This window comes from Eumetopias jubatus, unplaced genomic scaffold (genome assembly GCF_037043125.1).
Source record: "Eumetopias jubatus isolate StellerSeaLion01/CBP00866 unplaced genomic scaffold, mEumJub1_p1.0 scaffold_5, whole genome shotgun sequence".
NCBI lineage: Eukaryota > Metazoa > Chordata > Mammalia > Carnivora > Otariidae > Eumetopias > Eumetopias jubatus.
The window spans coordinates 103,760,099-103,770,536 of NW_028274811.1; the positions used below are offsets into that span (position 1 = coordinate 103,760,099).

At 38.9% G+C, this 10,438-nt stretch overlaps 1 protein-coding gene across 4 annotated transcripts in view; it reads left to right on the forward strand.

Moving 5' to 3' along the window:
* The window catches only part of PWWP2A (PWWP domain containing 2A), a 37,429-nt gene that overhangs the window by 13,136 nt on the left and 13,855 nt on the right, over positions 1-10,438 (forward strand). For 2 of the 4 annotated variants that reach the window (XM_028106493.2, XM_028106496.1), the window contains exon 2: positions 6,943-8,640. In XM_028106493.2, coding sequence (XP_027962294.1) covers positions 6,943-8,626 — 1,684 coding nt within the window. In that variant the 3' untranslated portion in view covers positions 8,627-8,640. Of the gene's footprint in view, positions 1-6,942; positions 9,080-10,438 lie in introns of those variants that run through there. The other 2 variants (XM_028106492.2, XM_028106498.2) reach the window with 1 other exon arrangement.

Sequence of the window (10,438 nt, forward strand, 5' to 3'; positions counted from 1 at the left end):
AGGTTCAGGTTATACAGGTGATGCAGTGTTCTCAGGGTTCCACATCTGCCCTCATTGCTGATGTTCACTTAGATTCTCAGGTCAGGGCATTGTCCTGTTCCTCCTCAGTGTAGTTACTGTTACTTCCCTTGTGCTAATCATTCCTTTACTACCATGAAAATAAACTGCTTTTCGTCAAACTTTCTCCTCAGTGTTAGGTAGATATACAATTAAAATTTTTAAAAATTGTGGAAAAAGATATACGGGCTATCTTAACCATTTTTTCAAAAGACTTATGTATTTTGGTGGGGGCAGAGGGAGGGAGTGAATATCAAGCTGACTCCTAACTGAGCACAAAGCCCGAAGCCCAGCATGGGGGCTGAAATCATGACCTGGACTGAAATCAAGAGTCGGACTGCACCACCCAGGCACCCCCAACCTTTTTTTTTTTTTTTTTTTTAAGATTTTACTTATTTGAGAGAAAGAGAGCATGAGTGGGAAGGGGCAGAGGGAGAAGCAGGCTCCCTGCAGCGTGCAGAGCCCAACGGCGTGGGGGCTAGATCCAGGACTCCAGGATCATAACCCTAGTGGAAGACAGACACTTAACCAACTGAGCCACCCAAGTGCCCCAAGGCACCCCCCAATCTTAACCATTTTTAAGTGTATAGTTCAGTAACTAGTGTTAAGTACATTCACATTGTTGTGAAACAGATCTCCAGAACTTTTTAATCTCGTAAAACTAAAACTCTAGACCCATTAAACAACTCCCCATTTCCCCCTCCCCCCAGTCCCTGACAACCACCAGTTCTTCCCTCTTTGTCTGATTTTTGACTACTTTAGATATGTAAGTGGAATCATACAGGCTCTTTTTGTTTCTGGCTTATTGCACTTAGCATAATGTTCTCAAGGTTCATCCATGTTGTAACGTGACAGAATTTCCATTTTAAGGCTGAATAGTATTCCATTGTATGTACATACCACATTTTATTTATCCGTTTGTTGATGGGTGCTTGGGTTTCCACTTTTTGGCTATTGTGAATAATGCTGCTAGGAACGTGGGTATGCAAATATTTCTTGGAGACCCTGTTTTCGATTATTTTGGATATATACCCAGAAGTGTGTACTGGCTTGAATTTTTTGGGGGGCTTAGATACACATTTCTATTTAAAATTTTCTTCTGTGTACAGCTTATTGAATTAATTTCATTTATCCTGAGATTAAATTTTGACATAACCAATTTCCAGAGATGGAATGTGAACCAAAATAAGTTTGCTTTATAGTTTTCCCTCCTTTATGATTTAACCTGTTGCTAATTTAAGGAAGAAGTAATTTCTGAAAACTGCTTGAATTGAAATGAGTCTGGATTACTATTTTTCATGTGGTTAATTGCATATAAATTTTTCTTACTGTAGATTCTTTAAGAACATAATTTTGGAAAGGAAAGGTTTCTTTTTGTTTTCTGTTTATTGGAGGGAAGTCAGCCAGCCAGAACATTGGGGCCTGTCTCAACTAACCCTCCTGAATTCTTGGAGTGTCAAATTCTTCAGGACCTCTGTTGGCGTGCCTAAAATATGAATCCTTAGTTTCTTTATTTTTACTGTACAATATTTTTAGAAGAATTTCCTCTTAAAGTAGGAGCTTGGCAACCAGAATTTGAAAGAAGAAAATGAGAATCAGTTGTGCACTCTTATTAAACTATTGTAAACAGGAAGGAAAAGAATATAATCCTAGGTCAGAGATAAGGTGATTGAGGTTGCTGTTAAGTTAATGTTGATAAACAGTGTATCAGCATTTATTTTTTATCTTTTAAAATACATCAGTATTTAAAAAATACTTTCAGCATAAGAGGTAAGAGTTGGTAAACATTTTTTATTTTGTTTGAAGTATGCCTATGGAAAGGGAATTTTGATGATAGTTTTCACTTAAGAAGTGATAACATATTTAGGTATAGGATTGATTGGTAATGCTAGAAATCTTAAGCAAATACCGTAATTTTATCAGTGGGTGAATAAAAGATTCATTTAGTCAAATCTAGAATCATCAGTAAAATTCAGACCTCTAGAATGGAACCTAAATACCAGAAAATATTCTTACCCTTTCTCTAAGTCACTTTTTGAATTCTAGCTTATTAAATACTCTTCATTACATTTGTTTCACCTTTACGTTAGGTGAGGATCCTTTTTCTCTTTCTCTTGCCTTGATACAAAATAACTATTAAGCCCCAGTATTCTCAAAATTTTGGCTATCATTACTCCTAAATTACTAAGAAGGCAGCTAGTTTTAAAACTTTATCGTATAGATTCACAGGAATTTGCAAAGATAGTTCAGAGGTCTCTGATACACTTCACTGGTTTTCCTCAGAAGCTATATTTATATTTTTTAAGGGTTTTTTTTCTTTTTTATTCATTGATTTTTTTTTTTTTTTAAATTTTGAGAGGGAGCCCACGAGCGAGTGGATTGGGGGGTGAGGGGCAGAGGCAGAGGGAGAGAGAATCTCAAGCAAACTCTCCATTGAGTGGGGAGCCCAACACAGGCTCAAACGCACAACTGTGAGATCACGACCTGAGCTGAAACCCAAGAGTCTCGTGCTTAACTGACAGCCACCCGGGCGCCCCAAAGGATTTTTTATTTTTAAGTAAACTCTGCACCCAACATGGGGCTCAAACTCACAACCCTGAGATCGAGTCACATGCTTCACTGACTGAGTCAGCCAGGCTCCCCCAGAAAATTTTATTTATTTATTTATTTTTTAAAGATTTTATTTGACAGAGACACAGCGAGAGAGGGAACACAAGCAGGAGGAGCGGGAGAGGGAGAAGCAGGCTTCCTGCTGAGCAGGGAGCCTGGTGTGGGACTCGATCCCAGGACACTGGGATCATGACCTGAGCCGAAGGCAGACGCTTATCAACTGAGCCACCCAGGCGCCCCTCCCCAGAAATTTTTAATTAAGCCATAATACCTGAATATTTTTCCTTTAGAATTTTTGGGTAGTGGTTAAAGAATACTGAAAATGGGTAAGGGTTAGGATGAGTCACTGATATGCTAATAAATACTTTTTTTTTTTCTTAAGATTTTATTTGTTAGACAGCAAGAGAGGGAACACAAGCAGGGGGAGTGGGAGAGGGAGAAGCAGGCTCCCCGCTGAGCAGGGAGCCCGATGCGGGGCTTGATCCGAAGGCAGACGCTTAGCAACTGAGCCACCCCGGTGCCCCAATAAATAACTTTCTTGTTGCATGAAGAAGGAGTGGAGAAAAGAGGACAGATGCTTTGCGTCTTATTGCTTAAGTCTTAAAGAATTGTGAAAAGTTCTTCTCGAAAAAGCTCAAGCAAGGATACTAGTCAGCCTTTCACTTCTCAAACGATTCAAATCCTCCTCTGCTGAGGTGAGCATTCACATGAGACATAAATACCTTCACCTTAGAAAAAGCTAAAGCAAAAATGTTCGCTAAAAATTAAAAGTCCTGCGTTCCCCCCCACCCAGGGGAGGGTCTTATGATTCAGTCTTGGGGTAGGGCTTAGGAATCTTCATTTTCAAACACCACAGAGTGTTGCAGATTTCTAGAGAACACACTTGAGAAATTAGATTCTGGGATTTTTAAGAGAACATTGTTTTTTTTTAAATAGGCTCCATACCCAGTGTGGGGCTTGAACTCACCACTCTTTTGAGATCGAGTCACATGCTCTACTGACTGAATCAGCCAGGTGCCTGAAGAGGATGTAGTTTTGTTGCTACTTTATATTCTTAGCAAGGTTACAGTTTCATAAATTGATGGTTTTCAAAATTTTGAGCATAGTTACAAATTATTTTACATGTGGATGTGTATATACATACACATATGAAACAGTTTCATTGCAGTTACATATATTTAGACTCTGTTTTTAAATATCTAAATCATAGTTGTGATCCTGGAAATTGATTTCACAACCAACGTCTTCACCATTACTTTGAAAACACCGTCATAATACTAAGTATTGTCCATGTTAGGGAGACAGTAGGATTACTGAAATGGAGTAGTACGTTGATATCTCTTTTCTTCCTAAGGTGATTTAATCTTTGTGATCCTTTGAGGAAGTTTTATTATTACTTAAAAATATTTTTCTACTTTTGGTGCGCCTGGGTGGCTCAGTTGGTTAAGCGACTGCCTTCTGCTCAGGTCAGGATCCCAGAGTCCTGGGATCGAGCCCCCGCATCGGGCTCCCTGCTCAGCAGGAAGCCTGCTTCTCCCTCTCCCACTCCCCCTGCTTGCGTTCCTGCTCTGGCTGTGTCTCTCTCTCTGTCAAATGAATAAATAAAATCTTTAAAAAAAATATTTTTCTACTTTTGCCAAATTGTGTACCACCCACAATTACCAGCTTGGCTTCTTTTTTCCCCGCTTTGGTGCCTTATTACTACACAGTGAAGTGCCTTCCTATGTTACTTAAAACCATTTAATGTTTGTATTTTATATGCTTTAGAGGGAAAGGCAAGGATAAAACCCCCCAGAAGTGAAATTAAAGTTTTTATTAAACTCCCTGAGGGAAAACATAATAGATTCCACAGCTTATTTGGTATAAAGTTCTAAAATAATTGGCTAGATCATCTTCACTTTGAGTATAAATTAAGTATTAAGTATAAATTTGAGTATAAATTAAGATACAGAAATGATCCTAAAGTCTAGTAAATTAGTTGAAAATAAGATCAGATGGGGCGCATGGGTGGCTCAGTTGGTTAAGGGTCTGCCTTCAGCTCAGGTCCATGATCCAGGGTCCTGGTATCTAGAGGCTCCCCACTGCCCACTCTCCCCCTGCCCCACCTCTCCTCAGCGGGGAGCCTGCTTTCTCTCCCTCTCTCTCTGCCTACTTGTGCACGCGGGTGCTCACTCTCTCACAAATAAGTAAAATCTTAAAAAAATTACTAAAAATTCAGATTAATTAAATGAAGTAAAGTTTCGTCAAGAAAATGGCTGACATTTTCCTGTTAATCCTTACCTGAATCCTTTAAGGTAGGAAATAGTGTTAGCCTATTTTACACATAACAAAAACTGCATCTAGAGATGTTTAGTAACACCATGGATAGAAAGTTGGTAAGAACATCTGTGAAACTACCTCAGACATTAGGATGATTATAGTTTTAGTTATGCCTAATAAGAGGATGGGCATTTTTTATTCAGCTGTGAAAACACCATGTGAAAGTGCAGTGGGGCAAAAGGATAGCTTCTTAAGGTTAGAAATTTGGTTGCTATGTATCAGTAGTGGTCTCACCTCAGATAAGTTACATTGTTTTATGTTGCTGTAGGTGAAAATCCAAAAATCACCTCTCGTTCATATAAGAAAAGGCTAAATGCTCAACTTGCCTTGCCAAGTAAATAGGACGCAAACATTTAAGTACCAGATGCTGTGCTAGAATAGAAAGCCACTTTGTAAATCTGATGTAGAGAAGAGGGTATCTTTGTGGACTAGCCCAGATTCAAGTCTGTCGCACCCTGGGTAAAAGCTTTCCTCTTCCTTTGTTGTTTTACAAGCTGTTGGTTTGTGGTCACCATACTAACAGAAGACTTCAGGGAGAAAATAATTTAGGTATCAGAAACAGAACTGGTGGTGGTGGCACTTAACTACATCCCCGAATGAGTTTAGGTGTGTTTATAGCCCTAAGAAAATGATGTCAAGATTTCTTCACAACAAAGATATTGGGGACCTAAGGACATGTTAGAGAATGAGAACGAAGACTCATTCTCTAGAAAAACAGACATGCAAGACATATGCATCTTAGGAGTTCTGACTATCTGAAGCGGATGCTTGCTGCCTGAAAGGATTGATTTTAGAATTGTGTTCACTGCTGTTCAGACAGCATCAAATAGTGCTTTACAATTAACATGTTAACATGCACATGATGAAATTATTTGGTAGTGTGATTTTATTTTTATGTGAAGGAATCGGAGTGTAGCAGGTTTAGCTTTAAGATGTTTAGCCTAGGAGGATTAAATCACAGTGATTTCTAAGTCTACATAAAAAACAGGGTTATGTTGACCCTTGTTTTATTAGAAACTGAGATTTGTAAAGATTTGTGTTCTCTACCAGTGCTTTTCAAACTGGGTCTGGACCAGTTTTAAAATCCATGTAATGAGTCTGACCAGCATTAAAACAAGTGAAATAGACCAGAGTAGGGGGAAATACCATTATGTATCACATAATATAAGGTTAAACATTTAGTGAAACTTTGGCTTAAGTGTGTGTATTTATATATTTATATACGCATGTACGTATACATACATAATATTTCTTAATGTGTGATGTATTTTTTAAAAAGTTAGCCACAGCTGTGTACCTATCTGCTTGTGTTGTAATTTGGGCATCTGAATTACTCATATTTTTTGGGTTTTGGGGGCAGGAGGTAGATGAATGGCTTCAAGAGTTAGGGTGTAAGAGTAAAGGAGCAGCTGGTCTTTGAATCTTTAGTGATGAAGTGAAGTTGACGTGGAATTTTACTGATTCAGTGTTTTTGGGTAGTTAAGGCTGAATTTGTTTTGTGAAGCTTTTGAAAGCTCTTATAACCAGAGGGAGATGTGTATGTTGTATATTTATAATTGCATTTACTGGACTTGTCCATAGTCCAGCGAATGTAACCTCAAATGACATATAATGTTAAGCTATCTGATAGAACACCTTTCTGATCTAAGACTGAAAGGTCTGTTTTAAATAATGTCAGCTTAAAAAAAAAAAAGTCAGCTATTCTGATGCTTAGAACAATCATTTGAGTTTATGCCTAAATGTATAATCTGTTCATACCTAAAATGTAGGACCAATAAAAAATGAAGGGCTTTGGGATTTTGGCGGGGAGGTGGTTAGTAGGTTTTTGTTTTTATTTTTTAATATGAAATAGAGTTCAGGAAAGGTCATACGTACAAACACTAGGTGGTGTTTCAGTGTAAGAAACTGAATCATAGACATTGGGTTAATGTCTTTTTTCTTTGATTTCTTTCCAAGGTTTGGGCCCCATGGGATCCCTGTGACGGTGTTTCCCAAAAGGGAATATAAGGAGAAACCTGAAGCCATGCAGCTCCAAAGTAATACATTCCGAGAAGGGACAGAAGTCAAGCGTGAAGTGAATGGTGCTGTTCCCAATGACCCTTCTCCCATCTCGCCTCCCGAGCCGGGCTTGGCTGAAAGCCTGTGGACTTCCAAACCACCGCCTCTCTTCCATGAAGGAGCACCTTACCCTCCCCCTTTGTTTATCAGGGACACCTATAACCAGTCAATACCTCAGCCACCACCTCGGAAAATTAAGCGACCCAAACGAAAAATGTACAGGGAAGAACCTACTTCAATAATGAATGCTATTAAACTGCGACCCAGGCAAGTCCTGTGTGACAAATGTAAAAACAGTGTTGTTGCGGAGAAAAAGGAAATTAGAAAAGGTAGTAGTGCAAGTGACTCTTCTAAATATGAAGATAAAAAACGGAAAAATGAAAGTGTAACTACTGTGAACAAAAAACTGAAAACTGACCATAAAGTGGATGGGAAAAACCAAAACGAAAGCCAGAAAAGAAATGCTGTGGTGAAGGTTTCCAGTATTGCTCACAGCAGAGGCAGAGTAGTCAAAGTTTCTGCTCAGGCAAATACATCAAAAGCTCAGTTAAGTACTAAAAAAGTGCTCCAGAGTAAGAACATGGATCATGCAAAAGCTCGGGAAGTGTTGAAAATTGCCAAAGAAAAGGCACAAAAGAAGCAAAGTGAAACCTCTACATCCAAAAATGCACATTCAAAGGTCCATTTCACACGTCGCTATCAGAGTCCTAGCTCAGGTTCCCTTCCACCCCGGGTTCGTTTAAAACCACAAAGGTACAGGAATGAAGAAAATGACTCTTCTTTGAAGACAGGACTTGAGAAAATGCGGAGTGGCAAGATGGCACCCAAGCCCCAGTCTCGCTGCACCTCTACCCGCTCAGCAGGTGAGGCCCCTTCAGAAAATCAGAGTCCCTCAAAAGGCCCTGAAGAGGCCAGCAGTGAGGTTCAGGACACCAGTGAAGTGCTTGTGCCTGGTGAGCAGGATGAACCACAGACACTGGGCAAAAAGGGCAGCAAAAGCAATATCTCTGTTTACATGACCCTAAATCAAAAGAAATCTGACTCTTCCAGTGCTTCAGTGTGTAGCATTGATAGCACAGATGATTTGAAATCCTCCAACTCTGAGTGTAGTTCTTCCGAAAGCTTTGATTTTCCTCCAGGCAGTATGCATGCACCTTCCACCTCCTCCACTTCCTCCTCTTCAAAGGAAGAGAAAAAGCTCAGTAATTCCTTGAAAATGAAAGTCTTTTCCAAAAACGTCTCTAAATGCGTCACACCAGATGGCAGGACCATATGTGTAGGGGACATTGTTTGGGCCAAGATCTATGGCTTCCCTTGGTGGCCAGCCCGTATTCTCACTATAACTGTGAGCCGGAAAGATAACGGCCTTTTAGTCCGACAGGAGGCCCGCATTTCGTGGTTTGGGTCTCCAACAACCTCTTTTCTTGCTCTTTCGCAACTCTCCCCCTTTTTAGAAAACTTCCAGTCACGCTTTAATAAGAAGAGAAAGGGCCTATACCGCAAGGCCATCACAGAGGCGGCTAAGGCTGCCAAGCAGCTGACCCCTGAAGTGCGGGCTCTGTTGACACAGTTTGAAACGTGAACATGGACAGTAAGGTAGGCAAGAACCATTGGAAAGCACCGCAGATTTCCTAGTCTAGTTAGGAGTAACTTCTACGAAATAGCTTGGCAAAATCGGAGAGAGGAATTGTACTCAGTTGGCTGCTTTTTTATACTTACCTTATAGCCATTTTTAGACTGAGAAGCTTAAACTGAACAAGCAATCAAATTTTGTCTTAAGGAAGTGAGATTTTAGCAGTATTTTTCAGTTTTGAAGTCAAACCATCCCAAGGCATAGGAGCCATAGCCTCAACTGAAAATGAATTTTTGCAGGGACTGTTAATTGCCATTTGTACCTAGTACTGTGTGTATGTGTGTATATTTATATATATATGCACATGTACGTATATGTGTGTATATGCATACATACATATATATAACATAGCTTGTCACTATGTGACATAGGTTGCATATTTGGGATTGCAGTAAGGGCTGGGTGAGCTGGGTGGGGGGTGGGGATGGGGGAATAGTGTGGGTATTTAATGACTACTTGTTTTTTAATTAATGAATACTTAGCCCTTCTATGTGCACAATGGCGCAAGAGTTCAATACTTAGGTGTTTGACAAACTGAGATGCTTGCTATTCAGTTGCGGACTGGGGAAATAGCCCGGTATTTGGGGTTAAGACTTTCAAGGCTGACAAGGTTTGAATCGTCACTCTTGTTTTAACGGGGATTTAACAAAAACTTTCAAAATTCTGGTTTGGGAGTTTAGGTAGGTTTGTCTTTGGATATGTAAATAGTTGATTGCTAAATTTGGTCAGATTTCTCCTGACTGGCTGTTCCTAAATTCTTAGGATACGTCCTGGTAAATTACACTTTGTGAATTAATTGTCATATGTGTAATTGTTGCATTTTGGATGTACCTAATTTGATAATTTTTAAGAAATATTTCCGTTTAAGGTATCTGTTTGCAGGTCAGAAAATGAGAAAATGTAATTGTGTAATGCTCTGAAATGTAAAAAAAAAAAAGCTGTAAATAAAATCGACTAAATCCAAATTATTTGTGTGTGTTTCTCAAAAAGCTTTGAAAAATATCAAGATGGGAGAAAGTTATTCTTTGTAATAGTGTATAGAGGAGATGAAAAATATCAAACCTTTATTTTCCTATTTGTCCTATCAGAGAATATATTACCTGACCATAGATAAAATTCAAGTAAGTGATTAATCCATGTATTCTGAAAATGAGGTTTTATAGTGTAGAGGTCTGATATGCTTCTAGATTTGAGACCCTCCTCCCGCCAATTTCTCATATATGTGTGGGTTTAATTTTCCTCATGTTTAGCCTTAATACTTCATCACATGGCTCTTTTTTATATTTGGGTAGTTACAACCAGTCTCTCTTTAGTCTGGTCTGCCTCAGGTATCCTTGCTTTTGGGGCTAGTAACAGATCACTGTTTTTCTACATGGTCCATCTGTCCCTCAGATTTGACTGACTTTCCATTTTTAGCTTTTTATTGTTAGTGAAAATAGATCTGATTGCCTGTGGAGGCAAGTTTATCCCAAGATTTTTCAAGTTGCTTTCATATTTTTTTGTGTCTAACTACCTTTTGAACTTGATAGAATATCATTTTGACACTTTGGGAAACTTGAAAATTTTAGAGAGAGCAACTTTGTATAATTCTAAGTAATCCAATTTGAAATGTCTTAGTTACCTATGGAATTAATGATGAAAAGATTAATGGAGATTAAAATCCATAATCTGTCAGTTTTAAAGTTACGGACTTTTATGATTTATGTACTGATTTCTGCAAAAGCAAGTAGAATTTCATCTGGGGAATTCAAGTCAATGCTT